At 53.6% G+C, this 17173-nt stretch overlaps 6 protein-coding genes across 6 annotated transcripts; 5 read left to right on the forward strand and 1 right to left on the reverse strand.

The window, feature by feature from the left end:
- Positions 1-3025: 3025 nt before the first annotated feature.
- J4E92_008153 (uncharacterized protein) lies at positions 3026-3496 on the forward strand (the record flags this gene model as incomplete). The annotated part of the gene is made up of 1 exon (XM_051499508.1): positions 3026-3496. The coding sequence occupies one exon, from the start codon at positions 3026-3028 to the stop codon at positions 3494-3496; it is 471 nt and encodes a 156-aa protein (XP_051350291.1).
- A 1393-nt stretch (positions 3497-4889) lies between these two features.
- On the forward strand, positions 4890-6717 carry J4E92_008154 (uncharacterized protein; the record flags this gene model as incomplete). The annotated part of the gene is made up of 4 exons (XM_051499509.1): positions 4890-5229; positions 5279-5586; positions 5637-5815; positions 5865-6717. The coding sequence occupies 4 exons, from the start codon at positions 4890-4892 to the stop codon at positions 6715-6717; spliced, it is 1680 nt and encodes a 559-aa protein (XP_051350292.1).
- Positions 6718-7612: 895 nt separating this feature from the next.
- On the forward strand, positions 7613-9342 carry J4E92_008155 (uncharacterized protein; the record flags this gene model as incomplete). The annotated part of the gene is made up of 5 exons (XM_051499510.1): positions 7613-7763; positions 7849-7991; positions 8046-8259; positions 8327-8721; positions 8803-9342. The coding sequence occupies 5 exons, from the start codon at positions 7613-7615 to the stop codon at positions 9340-9342; spliced, it is 1443 nt and encodes a 480-aa protein (XP_051350293.1).
- A 280-nt stretch (positions 9343-9622) lies between these two features.
- J4E92_008156 (uncharacterized protein) lies at positions 9623-12807 on the reverse strand (the record flags this gene model as incomplete). Its single annotated transcript, XM_051499511.1, has 2 exons — positions 9623-12653; positions 12701-12807. 2 exons carry the CDS (start codon positions 12805-12807, stop codon positions 9623-9625), a joined length of 3138 nt encoding a protein of 1045 aa, XP_051350294.1.
- Positions 12808-13145: 338 nt separating this feature from the next.
- Positions 13146-14999, forward strand: J4E92_008157 (uncharacterized protein; the record flags this gene model as incomplete). The annotated part of the gene is made up of 2 exons (XM_051499512.1): positions 13146-14261; positions 14307-14999. 2 exons carry the CDS (start codon positions 13146-13148, stop codon positions 14997-14999), a joined length of 1809 nt encoding a protein of 602 aa, XP_051350295.1.
- Positions 15000-15552: 553 nt separating this feature from the next.
- On the forward strand, positions 15553-17118 carry J4E92_008158 (uncharacterized protein; the record flags this gene model as incomplete). The annotated part of the gene is made up of 2 exons (XM_051499513.1): positions 15553-15829; positions 15974-17118. The coding sequence occupies 2 exons, from the start codon at positions 15553-15555 to the stop codon at positions 17116-17118; spliced, it is 1422 nt and encodes a 473-aa protein (XP_051350296.1).
- Positions 17119-17173: the final 55 nt, after the last annotated feature.

Consider the following 17173-nt stretch of genomic DNA (forward strand, 5'->3'; position numbering starts at 1 on the left):
GTTTTATCTAATCCCACATTTGTTTGTCGTGCGCCCTAAATCATCTGCTTAGGGTGTGTATCTCCATGCATGTTCAAGCCATAGACATAGGTGATGCAAGGTCCCGTGCGGAGGGTATATCCAGCAACGACCACCATAATGTACAGCGAAGTCATTCCCCAACGAGAGAACACAGCCTCCAGCTTGCAACGGGTGGCTTGTCTGATGGAAGCACTCGCTCCCAGCATGTCACTTTTCTCACTGAGAATGGCGGAGTACACATTACCATATTCGATGTCAACACAACGTGGGCGGCGGGATGGAGTTGCTTATAATCCTGCGGGCATAACCCCGATTTCACCCCTTCGTTGACACCGCGATCCAATCTACACGAAATCGCAAAGAAGCTTCGAGACAAAACGCCATGATGCACACCCCATCCCTCCTCCTAACGATCCTCCCCCTCCTCTCACTCACATCACCCACAACCGCAGCCTCCCCCTCCCTCTCCCTCGCGAACATCCAATTCTCCTCTTACGTCCTATATGTCTCGCCATCGGCTCAAGGCCCTCGACAAGGCGTCATCGGCTTCACCATGACCAACAGCGCCATCGAGGTCCCCATTGCGTGCAGCGCCATATCTTACAATGCCTACGCCCTCTTCTCTCCCTCTGTGACCTACGAATGCAACTTCGCGCCTGCGGGAGGCGAGGAAGGAAGAGAGGACCCTTGGTGCTACACCAACAGCGCGACGTTCAATCTCGACACGACGAAACGGGATGAAATGAACGCCACGATTTATGATTTGACGGTGCAGATGAGTTGGACGTGTGAGAAGTACGTACTTTGCCTTTCTTGTAGTTGATGTAGCTTTTGAGCTGACGATTGTTACAGCGAGGGGGTTTACGGCCTTTCCGCCCAGACTATCTTGGATCTGGACTGTAGCGTGTGGGCGTGTGAGAACCACCTGTGGCCCAAGTATGATATCTTCTCCAATACTAGTACGTACTGCGCGCCGTACAATGTTAGTTTCGGGACTGGAGATGTCGAGGTGCTGAAGCTGGAGTAAGAATGAGGAGCTGAAGCCTAGTGGTCGTCGGACCGATATAGAAGTAGTCGTGTTGTAATGGATGAATACTGCTGCATTCTAGATCTTGTCGGCGTTCTGGATAGCCTTCTTGGTGTTGTAACAGAATTGATCACTGCTGCATCTAGATCTGGCCGTTATTTTAGGTAGCCCTTTCTACGATGTACTGCGGTGATCTTTTGCGGCTGAAGTTTTCAGAGGCTTGATGCATGTGTAGTCGGTTGTTCTAGGTGTCCCTTAGTCTACCAGCGAATGATCTGGATCACGGTATACCGTCTTGTGGCTTCGGTTAGTCTTCGATGTGGCTGGCTGTCTTACCGGTCACGTCTACACGATAGGCGCAGGGTAGCCTTGATCTAAGTTGTTCACCCCGCATTATGCAGATTCTGGCGTTTCTTGTTCGACTCTGGTCTAATCATTGGAAAATGCCTTATCAAAAGAAACTCGTCTGCATTTCCTTGATGCAGCGACTCCTGTTGAAGAGGAGAACGAGGCTAACCCGTCAATAAATTGAGGCTCTGGCGATCCATCATGACGAACTCAATCGTCATTATTCAATGACCCTTTAGCCCAGGGAACGGGAAACAGCGTAATGTCTACCAGCCGATCAAGCGGGTGTAGACGCCGACCTAGAAGAGACGCTATCAATTCTCCGGTAGTCTGCTCTTGGTATTCGATCGGATGCGAACACCCTGTGCCACGATGGTGCTCTTTGAAATTCTCGTGGGATCCAACTAAACTCGTACAGGTCACGATCGCCCCACCCGTCACATCCATCACGTCGTAGAGCTACATTGGCGCGCGAGCTACCCTTTGTTAGCCCGGCCTAGCACAGATCGTGAGATGGGACAAAAGAATTGTGATTGGCTTTGTCCGGCCTTGTTGGTAGCTAAAACCCAAGACTGTGGAACCAAAGACCGTTCACTGGGGGGATTTTATTGTACACCAGTCGTGCGGACTGCTCTGATTGTGCGATCGTGATATCTATGAAACGTAGGTTTGTGGGCATTTTTCGGCATTGAGGAGCCGGTGCGATCGCCGTGCGTGCAGGTTGACGAAGGATCTTTTTGTGGCAAAGCGTACACGTGTGCGAAGAGCTCGCAACACGACAATTGCTCTCACAATTCTGAAGTACAAGATATCCATGGGAAATAGGGGAGTCCCCCAGTCTGGATACAGCCGGCGATAAAGTTCGATTCGCGCATCGACCCAGAGATTGAAGCTGCACTATTTCGGGCGCTTTCCAGCAGAGGCCGTGCGCTTCCCGCGTCAAAGTGACGCTTGCCATTGCCGGACCACCAACAGAACTCCTTTCCAGCCATCTCCAGGCTGATCACACGCCACGACTTTTTTCTCAAGCTTGCCAGCCCACACCATGCAGGAGTTCTGAAGTTCCGTGCTGGTGGAGTGGATCTGGGTGTGCTGGGGATGCCCGCTTGTCCGCATGCAGTTGGAATGCGCATGCTAAATAAAGCCAGACTCAGCCCGCGCGAGGGGTGCGGCTGAGTACCACCACCGTATTTGTCTTGCACGGTACACTTTCCCTTCCCCACTCCGTTGTTTGGTAAGAGGTTGGTCGGCCATTACTTTCGTTTATACTCTCGTTCGCCGTTAGACCTACTTTGGAGATTCACGTTTCGCACCCAGGACTTAATCAGAAGATTCGCATAGAGGGGTAATAGTAAGATGATGGCACTCGAATCACCACAGCCGCTTTCGAGGAAGAAGTCGATATTCCGACGTTTCTCCAGACGAGAACGCGGCGATGCTCCTCCGTCGCCATTCCTCATGAGCGAGGGCCTACGATCACCGCATCTACAATCGTCAAATCCACAGTCGCCGAGAAGGCTACAACGCCGCCCGTCACACCGACCGTTGAGCCTTCTTACACCGCCAGCGTCACCTACAGAGAAGAGTCCTATCGTAACTATCGATGCTTCGAAACCTCAACAACCCAAGATGGTCACACACATCCAGCGCATCGACTTGCCAATATATCAACGCAACCGGAGCGAATTCACACCTCCACCCTCTCCAGAACCGCGGCGACGCATCCTTCCCAGCGCGCTACCTACCATGCCATTCCCCGGCAAGCCTCTCATAACGTCGTGGAATGTCTTCCTTCCACCATCACAAATATACTCGTTATATCTTGGGTATGCACCACGGGACATGGACGACAAGTGGTACATCTACAGCGAGGGTCCCGATCAGGCTGGAAAGCTAAAGGTGCACTTCCATCGGAGTTGGACTGGCATGAAGGTCGCAGAACTGTTTGTGGTAATGGATACAAAGGGCGAGGGTGCTGGAAAGATTGTTGGCATCAAGTGGAATGGAGGTGAAGAGATGAACTGGATGAGCGAAGAAGAGGCCAAATACATGATACGGACGGCTTGCAGGTGGCAATTAGCTGTGGACTTGGAGAAATGAAGCCACGCGACATGTGGCGAGGCCCTGAGCCTGTTTCTGTTCGGCGGCAAGATGTTTCCTCTTTCCTTTTCTTGACGCGCATTAGCCCACGGCTTTCCTTCGATCCGTACCGTTTGGCGTCCCATGAAACGACGTTCCAAGCATTCTAATAAGATCTCTTTACCCGTTGAGGGTATACAAACCTCTAATATCAAGCTTCTCTTTTCAAGTACCGCATTGGCGCGCGCCTCGTTCCCGTGATCGGTAGTCGTAGCGTGAGATGTTAACATACCATCGATCTGATAGGTTCCCCCACTGAGGGACTCTCAGCATCCGACCAAAAGTAAAACATGTGGATTCAACAATCCGATACCTTCTCTCTGAGGTCAAGCGTGTATACTGGTGGAGGTATCGTGGTGTTGGTGGTATGACTTCTTGCAGCAGCCTCGCGCAGGCTAATCAGGCCACCCTGCCATCGCGCCCTCCGGTTCCTATGGAGGCATACCCAGATCGTGTGATTGGATCGTGAGTGCAACCAACATGTGGCACATGAAGCACATTTTTCTTTTATCGCATTCTCGACTTTATCCTCTTCGCCTTCATTGCAAATGCCAGTGGCATGGTCCTTACAAAGTCTCAACATAACAATGACGGTGATGTGCCGTGTAACTAGGCTCGTGGGGTCCAGGAGCCGCCAACTGCACGCTTCCGAACATCTTTCGCGTCTTCCCTTCTTCGGTGCTACTGTTCCTCACCCACAATCCCTCCCCACACAATCCATGGCAGCGAGTGTACTACCGACAGAATTGAACCGTTCGGTCCGAAATGCAGTCCAACTTCACACCTTCCTCCAAATCTTCTTCTCCCCAGCCGCAGCGCCTGCCTGTTAATCCAAGACGGCACAAGGTCGACCCGTCGTTACGAAAGCGCGTCGTAAGAGCGTGAGTAAATTCCCAGCCTCACGTTTCGCATTGGTACTGGTTGTGGTTTCTTGGTACTACGGTGCCGATGGATGTCGCCCAGGCAATGAGCAAGCGCATACGTCAGCAGGGCTCATCGGCAGCATCAAGAACACGCGCATCGCTCAAGTCATGCACCGTGCAAGCACCCGTCTAAAGCTCATCACTGACGTACGGCGCGTAGATGCAACGCGTGCAACGTTCGTCGAGTTCGGTGCTCGGGGGAGCAGCCGTGTCAACGATGCAGCAAAACCTCACGCGAATGCGAGTACCCAGCACCAGAATCAGATAAGCACTCTCTCAAAGACGAGCTCGAACGCTTGCGAGCGCGTTGTGCAGCACTCGAGACAGGGTTCAAAATCGCTGCACCTGAAGAGGCCGCCGAGATCATTGGACAGCTCGACCATGGCGGGCCAGGAACGCGTTCGACCGCGCCGACTTTTCTTTCCGTCTCAATGGAGCTGGATCAAGCCGACACGAACGATGGCCGCCTGCTTGTCGACCCTTGTGGCACCCCGAGATTCTTCGGTGAAACGTCTGGAGCAACGTTCCTGGATTACCTAAAGCAATTCATGCTTACGCTGGTTCCTCTGACTTTCCAGCCCGAGTCGGCGGATGGGTCTTCATTTGTTGCATCAATTGGACGTTATCAGACATACGACTCGCGACCAATCCCCAATCCAAGCGTGGACCCGTTATGGCTTCCGGACCAGGACGACATGGCATTGATGCTTGCCCAACTGCGAGCCTACATCCAGGACGGCAATGGCGAGTTTCTGTCTGGCGGAATATACTGTAAGCTATGCGGGAATGGTTGACTGTGCTTTCACTAATCTTCACCCAGGGTGGGGCGATCTCACCCAGTTCCCTACGTCTGCGGCTCCTTCCGTCTTGCTGAGTTCAATGACGACAGACGACACTCACCGAGGCTTAGCCTTCTACCATGTCTGCTTCGCCCTAGCTACGTCTTTTGGTCACCAGTCTTCCCGACGCTCAGACCAGCATGCGGGAGAGGCGTACTTCAAGCGTGCACGAAAGCTCCTCGGGAATCCGTTAGATACCGTGCGATTCACCCTGGACGATGTCCCTGTATTGACTCTTATGGGTTTCTATCTCATCGAGCTGAACCGCAGAGATGCAGCATACGTATATGTAAGAGAGACTGAAGCACTGCATACAAGACACGCACTTACAATCTCCAGGTCAGTTTAGCGATTCACATTGCCATTATACATGGTGCATTCAGGTCTTGCAATGATGAAGCGAGCAAACGCACATTCTGGACTCTTTACATATTAGACAGATGGCTTTCTGTGCTGATGGGGCGCCCGCCAACTCTACTTGATGAAGCTATAAGGCTGCCTCTACCATGCGATGTGCCGTAAGTATCTTACACATGTAAATATGAGAGCGTCCGCTAAACTTCCCAGCTCAATGCCGCCATGTGCAGGTCTCCGAGCACACGTAGAGTTGTCACGCATCTCGGGCTACATCGTCTGCGAGACGTTCAAGATCGCTCCACGACACTACCAACGAGGTTACTCGACCTTGAATGTAGACAAGGCTCTGGATCAACTCGAAAACTGGAAGCTCAACCTACCGCCGGTGCTAGCTATCGACGTTGACGCTGACCCCGCGGTTCTGTCCCTCCATCTAGCTTACAACCAACTCATCGTCCTCACGACTCGGCCCATCCTCCTGGCCGCTGTCAAGCAAGCCGTGGCTGAACGCTATATGAATGGCTCGTGGTCTGTGCAGCAACATGCACACAGCAAATATGTTCAGGCCTGTCCAGAGGCCGCCCAGCGAAATTTGCTTTTAGCCAAGCGATTACGATCTACAAGGAAGCTGCTGCAAGCCGGTCTACACTTCGTGTTCAACGCAGCTGTTATCTTGATACTAGATCAGATTCTCCACTCTTCCAGCACTGCACCCACGGCTACCGCGCTTAACACTCCCGTGTACACCCTGGAGATAGACTTTGCGATGCGCACCTTCGAGGAGGAGTCACGAACCGGTACTAACTACCCCAGAGACTGTTACAAAGTCTTGCAAGATCTCAAAGCTCTCGTTGACCGCTACCTCTCCCATGGTCATGGCCACTTCGAGCAAAGCAACGACCCCGGTCTCGTCATCAACACTCCCGGAACGCAGTACAATGCGCAACGAGGCGCAGAACTTCAAGGAAACCCATTGAACACCACAGCTGGCACTGTGTACCAAGAGTTACGAACCTGGATGCAGAGTGACGGATTGAAGCTACATAACAGCTTACTCATTTGAAACAGACTTCATCCACCGGGAATGCTACCCGGACGAGTCATTAATCAGAAACCTTATTCTCCCCGCGGCGCCCTCTTATGCCCGCGGACTGTACAACCAATCACGCCACTGCAGTGACACTGATGAGGAAACGCCCGAAGGCAAGTAGCTCTTACCACCTTGCTGGCTGCTGGGCCACCAAGGGCCGGTCGACGCTATAACCGATAAACGAGACAAGAACTTGGTAACGGCACGTGTAGTGCATAAAGTTCCTGCTTCGAGCTGCCGCGCGGCGAGGGCATAGGGAAGATCATTTCGAGAAGTTTCCATTACTCCGTATTATCGCGACGGCCATTCGATGACAGTAGACGATGTCATCATATCCAATTCAGCTTTGCCTCCACGAAAGCCCTTTTACCACTCTTGTCGAGATAAGCAACCATATGCAAAAACAGCGTTTGGCTCTCGCCCCGAGGTGTCATAGTCGAAACCCACCCGGCGAGCAGGGGTCGCACCTTGCGCGGTGGGCTCCGATTGGCCAAGCTTAGCCCGGCACGCTTCGATCTAGAGGCTCCTGCAGGCCAAGCTGTATAACCACCCTTTGATCGGACAAATTCAATGGGGTGAAAAGAAGCGGTAACATATCGACAATGGGTCACGGGAGGCCAGAGACTAGGGTCCTGGGGAGCTGAAGAGCCTCACCAAAGCAATTACGTACATGTGAATGAGGAAAATGGTCAAGGGCGTCTTTTATCTAGGGCAAGCTTGGCCACTTGATCGCGCGGAACTTGCCTTTACTATGGTTTCTACTACTAGAGAAGAAAGAGATCCTCTTATTTCCACTTGTGTTCGCAGCAGCAGCAGCAAATCCACAGTCATGAGTTCTACGGTCAACTTGGAAAACCAAGCTCCAACAATGACAGACGAGGAAGCCCCTGGCCCAGAGGAGCGTTCCATGTCGAGTCGCGTGAACCGAAAAATGGACATTGCACTTTTACCTTTCCTGTCCCTGTTGTACCTGTTCAATGGATTAGATCGATCGAATGTTGGGAATGCGGAGACGCAAGGTATGTTTAGATCGATCAGATCAACCCATTACATGCTGATCCTACGAACACCAAAGGAACGGTTCTCCTAACTTCTTACATGCAGGGTTCACAAAAGACATCGGCGCAACTCCGGACGATCTCAACTTGGCAGTCTCGCTCTTCTTCGTCACTTTCGTGTTACTCCAGCCTCCGTCGGCGGCGGTGGGGAGATGGCTGGGCGCAAAGCATTGGATTACTATTATAATGGCAAGCCTACAATATCGTTATTTTCACCCTGGCATTTCTGATACTCAAAGATAGATCGGATGGGGTATCTTCACCCTAGCCCACGCCTTCATCCGCGGCCCCGGCCGCCTCATCGCCGTCCGCCTGATGATCGGAGCATTCGAAGCAGGCTTCTACCCCACAGCCATCGCGTACCTCTCCACCTTCTACGGGCGCTACGACATGGCCGTTAGGATTGGTCTTTTCTACGGCCAATACGCTATTGCCGGCGCGTTTTCGGGGTCTATTGGTATGTTTACCCTTGCCTTGTTCAGTAATCCCGTACTGTATGTCATATATGCTAATACGGATCCAAGCATTCGGTATCTTCCACCTCAACAACACACGTCTGCATAACTGGCAGTACCTCTTCATCATCGAAGGCAGTCTAACAATCCTCATCGCCATACTCGCGTGGTTCTGGTTACCAGCCGGACCAGGTAGCGCATGGTTTCTCAGCCACGAAGAGCAAGTCTTCGCTGTTCAGCGCATCATCAAGGATAATTCTGCGTGGACTTCGCATGATTTTGGAAGGGATGGAGTGGAGAGGGAGAGGCTGACGAAGCGTGATGCGCAGGAGACGGCAAAAGATTGGAAGTTGTGGTTCTTGCTGTTTTTTAATATCTGTGCGAGTGTGCCTAGTCAGGCTTTTTCGGTTTTCCTGCCCATGGTGGTGCAGGGGTTGGGGTATTCGAGTTTGGATGCGAATTTGGTATGTTCACACACTGAAGCTCAAACCCATAACACATATGCTCAAATTTTGGGATGACAAGCTAACATAAACAACGCTTAGATGTCCGTTCCCCCCTTCGTCTGCGGCGCAATCGGTCTCTACCTCTTCGCCCTATCATCCGACCACCGCAAAGAACGCGGCTACCACATCATAACCGGCATCTTCATCTCGCTCCTTGGCCTCATCATCACCGTCACCGCACCTTCCCACTCCGCCCAATACGCCGGCCTCTGCATCCTCCTCTCAGGCTCCTACATCTCCGCGCCCCTAACCGTCGCCTGGCTCAGCGGCAACAACCCCGAGCCGGGCAAACGTTCACTCGTCCTGGGCGTCAACGGCTTCGGTAATCTCGCTGGTGTGGTGGGCGCGCAGTTGTATCGGAAGAAGTATGCGCCGAGGTATCTGGAGCCGTTTTATGGCACGTTGGGGTTTGTGGTTGCGGCGTTGCTGGGGTATATGGCGTACAGATTTATTCTGGTGAAAGTGAATAGGAGGAAGGTGGCGTGGAGGAGGGGGAAGAGCGTGCAGGCTGTTGAGGCGGAGAGGCTGGATGGGGCGAGGTATGCGGATGCGAAGATGACGTTTTTGTATGGGCTTTGAGTGTGCGTGTGTGTGAGATGGATGGGCAAGAGTGACAATGTGGTGTTTGTAGATGGTGAGAATACAACCTCGAATGCAGACCAAAGTTGTTGAACCTAATCTAATTGTCTAGATACTTTTTATGCTCTAGCCATGTGAATAGTGTAGGCTACACTTTCCAGAACTGTGCCAGAGTGCGAATCTTGATTCAGGTTGCAAACGCAGTGATCTGTACTTCTTTCTATTTACACGAACGCCCACGATCCCTCCACTCCCGCGTAGACTCATGTCATACGATCCGTTAGAGCACGATTAGGTTCCCAATTTTGACACCCTGACTCCTAAAGTAATACCTCCGTCTCACACCTACTCCAGTCGCCCTCCTCAGCAACGCCATTGTCTCCTCCCCCCCTCCCACCATGATCATGGGAATGGGATTGGGTCGTAGCATGCCGGTTGGGGTATATTGTAGATCATCCAACAGCGGCTGCACAGGGGGTTGTTGCGTCGCAGCGTCGGTATCGGCAATATGCTTATCCTCGTTGGGTTCGTGCTCGGGAAAACTGACAATGATGACGAGTTGGAGGGAAGAGGCGTCGGGTGGGTACGCGGGGATGTTGTGCAGTTTAGTCGAAAAGGAGCAATCGCCTCTGGGGATTGCGATAATTTGATGGTTTTTCGCGACCTCGAGCGGAAGACGGTCTGTGCAGAGAGTTGTAGGGTGAACGTAGATATTTGACCAGGCGAGTGGGTTGTCTGGGCTGTATGTCGTTTCTGGGTCTTTGGTGTCGGGCATGGGGGCTGCGCCGGGGCCGGTGGGAAGCGCGGCGGGGAAGAAGTGACGTTTCAAGGTTTGCTCCGATTGATCCTGGGATTGAGATGCTGCGGATGTGGATGTGGGTACTGGGGCGGAGAGGAGTGCTTGGAGCGATGAGAGGAAGGTGGCTAGGTATGACGGCTGGCTATCGAGCGCTTCGGGGTCCACTTCTAGATCGATCACGTCGGCAATGTCCATGTCGGATAGGTTGCTTGTTTCGCCGAGCGCATCGCTGAGGAGGTCTGCCAGCGTTTTGGAGGATGCAGGTGCAGGCTGCGGCGGTACGTCGATGACCAGGTCCAACGCATGCGCATCTCGTGTTCTTGTGAAGAACGGGTCGAGCGGATTGAAGTTGTCGATGGTCGAACGAGACATGAAAACCTTTTCATCACGGCCTAGAGCTATGTTGGAGATCGCATAGATGCGGAATTGCTCATCCAGATCCAGCTGCTGTCGTATCGTACGTGGCTTGTCTTGCTCACGAACCATGCCAAGTCTCAGCCCACTCATGGAGTTGACCAAGATGCCTTCCTGCACTCTTTGGAGCGCACCTGTCAGCGATGTGCTTGGCATGTTGGGGAACGAAAGGTCAAAGGTAGTCCTGACAGCCAGCACTGAACTTGTAGCGTTGTGCGGGATGAGCTCGGGTGGCAAAGTCCATGGATAGTAAGTGTAGTTGGAAGGCGAACGTATATCTGATAAAGAAATGCTGGGATGGTCGGCACTGAACTCGACGAGTGGTGACTCAATCGTCTCGATGGTTGGCATAAGATGTAGTCTGGCAAGGCTTGCAGCATGCCAAACGTCGGTCCGAGCGGCTGTCGGAGAGATAGTGAAAGGCAAGAGAGCTGGTGGAAGAGGGCATGTCTGAGGTACCTCTAGGATTGGATCAGGATCTGGCCGCGTCTTCTGAGTGGGACGGAGTCTCTTCGGAATGATCAACGGGTGCCCTTCGGTCGTGAACACAAACGGCGCGTCCCAGGTATTGAGCGGATGCGACGGTTCGAAAAGCAGAAAAAGGTATTTCGCAGTTTCACCAAGGAAGAAGCTCTCCATGCGATCGTTCAGTTCTCCAGTACGTACATCCTGTAGACCGGCCCACCCGCACTTAGTCCAGCAACGTCTTTTGATGTCGCGCAACGCCATTTCGCCTACATGGAGATACCAAGGGTCTTTCGTCGCCTGATAGAGGTACCAGGTCGATTCAATCCACTCTGGTCGACCGCCCCACCAGCGAAGGCCATGCTCAATACTGCCAGTCGCAGTTGACCATCTCTCAGGCATTGCGGAATAGCGGGTCCAAAGAGCAGTGTAGAGCAGATGCGTCTCGATAGCCTCATCAAGCTTGCCGGCCATGGTCAGGAGCCCTTGATAGAATGCGCTCAGGCTGTCGACCCAAAAGGCCCTGATGGCGCCAGTGTACAAATCTACTTGGGCATAATGAGGATGTTGATGTTGCGCACCACGGTAGATCTGTCTCCGAATGCCATCGTGGGCGTCGAGCCAAGTAGCAAGAAATGCCTCAGGAGAATCAGTAGTCTCGCGTGTTTTGTCGAAAGGCAGTCCGGAAAGAAGAATATGCGACTTGAGGGCATACTCAAAGAAGCTGTCAATACCTGCTCCAATGCCCGTGTAAGAATTGACCCACTGCCCTGTCTCAGCGTCGATGCCGGCGCCAATAAGCCCAATGCTACTTCTGCGGTGCCACACAGCCCAGAAGGCGTCTTTGGCCAGCCTTTCGTATTTTGGATCGCCAGTGAGTCGACTGAGAACAGAGAACTCGAGGACCAGACTCCCGGCGCCAGCGCTGCACGTCTCAGTGACTTCGGTCCCTTTGTCGCTTGGGTCCCTGCCGCATTGGCCATGCTCGGCGTCCATATTATTTGGTGATTTCGCATAGAAGGGTACTCCGTATCGGAGGTTGACTCGAGGGTACGGCAGGCCAGTTGGCGTGTTGAAGGCTGGCAGCAGCCGATCCGTGAGGTCTACAGCAAGCCGTAGAAGTTGTCCATCGTAAACGAATCCATTGGGCCAGAATATCCCTTTACGACCTCCCATCCTCTCTGTCCTTGCATTGTAACCTCGGATGGGCAAATCCCCGACTGCAAATTGGTGTGCGCTGAGCAGCCCACCAACGCCGCGGATGACCGTCTCAAAGACCTGCACCTTGCTGTCCAAATCGAAGCCTCTCGCTCTTGTCCCACGACCACGAGGGCCTGACGAACCATCTCCATAGTTCTCTACCAATAACTTAACACCCTCTTGGAAATCCTCTAACGGTCTATTGGATCCGGCGGCATCGGTCTCGGGCGTGGAAGCGAGGATAGCGAGCGTCGACAAGCTGTCTATCAGTGTCAAAGAATAGTTTCCGAGCACGTCGTTGACCTCGATATGGGCGGGGTTATGGCGATCGCGAGTGAGGGGTGCGCAAGTGAGTGGTCGTAGCTCGTCTTCTGGGAAGGCATGTTCCATGTAGTTGTCGTAACCATGGTAGAAGATGTCGCGTGTCTCTTGTCTGCGGAATCAGCATGCATCGATAGCAAGATAAGACAACAGTGTTACCTCAGTTCTGCTATGGCTTCATCGGTCATGCCACAACCGGGAATCGTCCAGCAACCTAAACATAGCAGGAGGATGCATAGTAGCTGAAAGGGTGCTCCTCCGGGCATTGGCGCATGTCGCCGCAGAGGCCTTCCAGTCAGTCGCATGGGCAAAGAAGTCCCTGTGAGGCGACATGTGACTCGAGTCTGTCAGCAGCGGGAGGCGACGAGGGCGTTGGTGTTTAAGCGGGGCCACATGTTCGGCGTTCCTGCTTGACTGGTGAAGCCACGATTGCCATACGACACGGCCGAATTTCTGGCGAGGGAGCAGCGTCATTGCGCCAAGCCCTGCTCCATCAATTATTTCATCGCAGGACCGTCGACACCACGACCCCCATGTGCCCGGCCCATGTTTCCTAGAGGCGCCTTTTCTTCTTAATTTGTATTCTATTCCCCCTTCTACCGCCATGCTCCCCAGAACCGCCTTCCGCGCCCTGCGCATGCGGTCTGCACTGGCAGCGCCGCGCATCACACCCATAGCTTCCACCTCGCAATGGACGCGCACATATGCGAAGGTCGGCAAGCCAAAAGACAACACCTGGAAACCTTCAGATCCCATCAAGTTCGACGAGACCAACAAAACGCGGCCCAACCCGGTCAATCCTTCAGAGCAGCCCGAGTTCGACACAGAATCAGCGCCCGAGAAGAACACAACACCCACACAGCCCTCAAGACCAGTAGAGAGCGCGACACAAGCCTCGAAAGATGCCGGAAAGGACTTTAAGATGTCGGAACAGGAGGAAATGTCGGGGCCCAAGTCGCCCAGTGAGAACACCGACCCCACCACCGAAAGCCCAGAGTCGCAACAACCACAGAAACCGCTGCCAGACTTACGATACGGAATCCCCTCGACGTTCGCAGAGGAGCATGCTGAAGCCGATGGAAAGGCGAAGCGAGACCCCAACGACCCCAATGAGCTCTACGAAGACCCGACACCAGGCGCTGCGGGAGGCCGAGAGGGCGGTAGTGGCGGCGAACTTCCCAAGTCCGCATACGAAACGAGCACCGACAGGCGGCGGAACCGTGTCGCTAACTGGTCCTACCTCGGTATGCTACTTTTCGGCACAACGGGTGCACTCTTCATGGGCCGAAACTGGGAGGACGAAGAAGAGGAAGCCGCACACATCGATGCTCCGAATGGCTGGACGTTGGGCGGCATGTACGCCCGTGCGGCTGCCCGCATCAACGGCCAGAAGGCATACTACACTGAGCCTACTTTCCAGAAGTTGCTACCAGACAAGGACAAGATCCCTGGAGGCGCCCCAGAACTTACCTTGGTACTCAGTTTGGAGGACCTCCTGCTACACTCAGAATGGACCACCAAGCACGGCTACCGATTAGCGAAGCGACCTGGTCTTGACTACTTCCTACGGTACCTCAGCTCGCAATACGAACTCGTCATCTTCACTTCCGTCAAATCCATGGACGCCGACCCCATCATCCGCAAGCTCGACCCCTTCCGTCTCGTCATGTGGCCGCTGTTCCGCGAGGCTACCCGCTTCGAGAAGGGCGAGTACATTAAGGTATGTCTGTTTTCCGATCTATAAGATTTCTGCTAACCATCCTAGGACCTCTCCTACCTCAACCGCGACCTCTCCAAAGTCATCATGATCGACACCGACCCCTCGCACGTCAAGCTCCAACCCGAAAACGCCATCATCCTGCCCAAGTGGAAGGGCGAGCCCGGCGACAAGGGCCTCGTAGCCCTGATCCCCTTCCTCGAATACCTTGCCATGATGTCTCAAACCGGTACACCAATCGACGTCCGCACCGTTCTCAAATCGATGGAAGGCAAAGACATCCCCGTTGAGTACGCCCGCCGCGAGGCCAAACTCCGCGAACAATTTAAGCGCGACCTCGAGCAGCAGCAGAAGAAGACCAAGGGAAGTGCCGGTGGCATGTTCATGAAGAGTCTGGGTCTCGACGGACCGAAACAAGGCATGGTTCTCGGGGACCAAAACATCAGTCAGGGCATGTCAGAGGGCAAGATGATGATCGACATGTACCGTGACTTCAACAAGCAAAACTACGTACATCTGGACAAGCAGATCCGCGAGAACGGAGAGCAATGGCTCAAGGAGATGGCCGAAGAGGAGAAGAAGATGCAGGAAGCTCAGCTCAACGATATGAAGGCAGGCGCGTTCAGTTGGTTGGGTGCAGGTAACTCCGCGCCTCAGACCGCGACAGTGCCTTCAGCAGCGAGTGCACCAGAAGCAGCAGCTAGCCACCAAGGGGGAGTGCCACCTACCCAGACACGGTAGAGGAGCTGCGGATTGTACGTTTAAGGATTTGAAAGATACCACAAAAAGATACTGTTCCACTCTGATGCGGATATGGCAGGAGCATTTCACCCGGGGAGATGGGTGTCCTGGATATCTACTACATGTACTATATATGTTGGAATAATGACGAGAACATATACACTCATGTTTGCAGTTACCTTAGCCACCGTCGTTGAGCATGGAAACGAATGCTTCAGATCGGCCTGGTAAACCACCGCCACAAGTATACGCGAAATTCGGGCGCATGACTAACATTGCTTGAGCATTAGATTTGGGAGTGGAAGCAAAAACGAACAGCGATAAACTTCATCTTTCTTGCATGCCTCGGCCCGCGGCGTTAACACCGGAGCTAAAGGTGGGGCAGATTCCTCCTCCGTCATGCATCTCCCAGCCGCCCGTACCACACTTCTCTAGAGCTACCTAAGCTCTGTGACCGCGTGCCCTCGCTACCATGTTCCAGTTCACTTCTCTCGTAACCAACCCCTTCGCCTCCAAACCCAAACCACCCCAAGAACCTCCTTCACCGCCCACGATGTCTGAGGACACAACCACCACCGCCGCCACACCAAACCCATTCCCCTTCCTACGCCTCCCCCTAGAACTCCGCGAACAAATCTACTCCATCTACTTCACGCCCGCCGATCACCTAGTCCGCAGCGAGGAACTAGAAGCGAAAGGCTTCTATGGCGGCGTCTACCAATGGGACTTCAACCTCTGGCTCGCGAACAAACAAATCTACGCCGAAGCGAAGACAGTATGGAGACGAGAAAACGTCTTTGTCAAGATTGCTACTCCTTGGCCGAGCGCGGGTATGTATCGCGTTTATCTAATGGCTACGGATGGTGTGCCAGAGCAATTGGAACTTACCGGTCGCCGAGGACGCCGTGAGCTTTTCCCTTGTCTTTGTTCGTTGCTTGCTGTGCATGGCTGATATCCTGACGTTGTAGTTCTAGTTAACCACATTTCCTCCGAGGGTCTTGTGCCGATTGTTTGCACGGATGCGCGCGCCGATGCGTTTAACGATTTCCATGCTGTTGTGCAGATTACCGCGCCGTTCCATGGCGAAGTACCTGAGCATATGGTTGTGATGCTGGTGGACGATCTGCCCTTATTCACGAAGACGTGGTATTACAGCGCGTTGTCTTACCCTATGCTCAACGAGCGGCTATCTACCACGTTCGTTCTGCGGGATCCGTATGCCGAGAATGGCGAGGCAGTCATAGGGGAAGAACAGCAAGACCACAACATCCCCCTCCCTCTCCAACGCAAGCTCCTCCTCCCATTCGAACACGTCAAAGGTCTCAGCAGCACCCACATCCACGGCTACGACCCCGTCGTCCGCGAAGAACTCGCCCGCCTCCAAGCCATCCCCATACCCACACTTCGCCAATCCGTCGAAGACGCAACAGACCACATGCTAGCCGGCGACGTCCTCCTCGCCTCCGCGACACCCTCACCCACCAACACCCTCACCGCCGACGAAAAGCACGCCGCCGCCCAACAAGCCCTCGACCTCTACAACAAAGCCTTCCACTCCATCCACATCCTCATCTCCGGCCGCACCCGCCGCGTCCTCGCCGACGACTTCTTCCACGAAGCCATAACCACGGGTCGTTACGCCGGCCAAACCGGCATAACTATCCGCGTCGTCCTGCGCCTCAAACTCGTTTCCCGTACCATCGCCGCCTACAACGCCCTCGGCCAGTACGCCGAAGCCGCCTTTTGGGGTTTCCGCAGCATAAAAATCTTGCAAGAGAGTCTAAACCCCGATTTCGAACACTTCTTGACGGAGTTTCTGGAGGGCAGCGATGTAGGTTGGATTTACGTGAGGGCTGGATTGGCGTTTTGGCAGATGGAGAGGGATAGGGAAGCTTGGATGGGCGAGTGGATCGGGTATGCGGAGGAGCCGTTGGCGGGGAGTGAGAGGTTGTGGCAAGAGGCGAGGCGGTATGTTAAGAGTGCTGCGAGGGACGGGGTTAGGAAGGAGTTGCAGGGGTATGGGGTGCCGGGGGTTTATCTCATGTTTGGCGACTTTAAGAGTAGAGAGGAGGCGGAAAGTATGGTTGCGGATGATGGGAGTAGTACGAGTGAGGAGTGAGGAATGGCTGGCGTCAGAAATGCTTCTTGGGACTGACGTTCTTGTTACGGTTCAA

This window comes from Alternaria infectoria (assembly GCF_024043175.1).
Source record: "Alternaria infectoria strain BMP 0036 chromosome Unknown scaffold_15, whole genome shotgun sequence".
Lineage (NCBI taxonomy): Eukaryota > Fungi > Ascomycota > Dothideomycetes > Pleosporales > Pleosporaceae > Alternaria > Alternaria infectoria.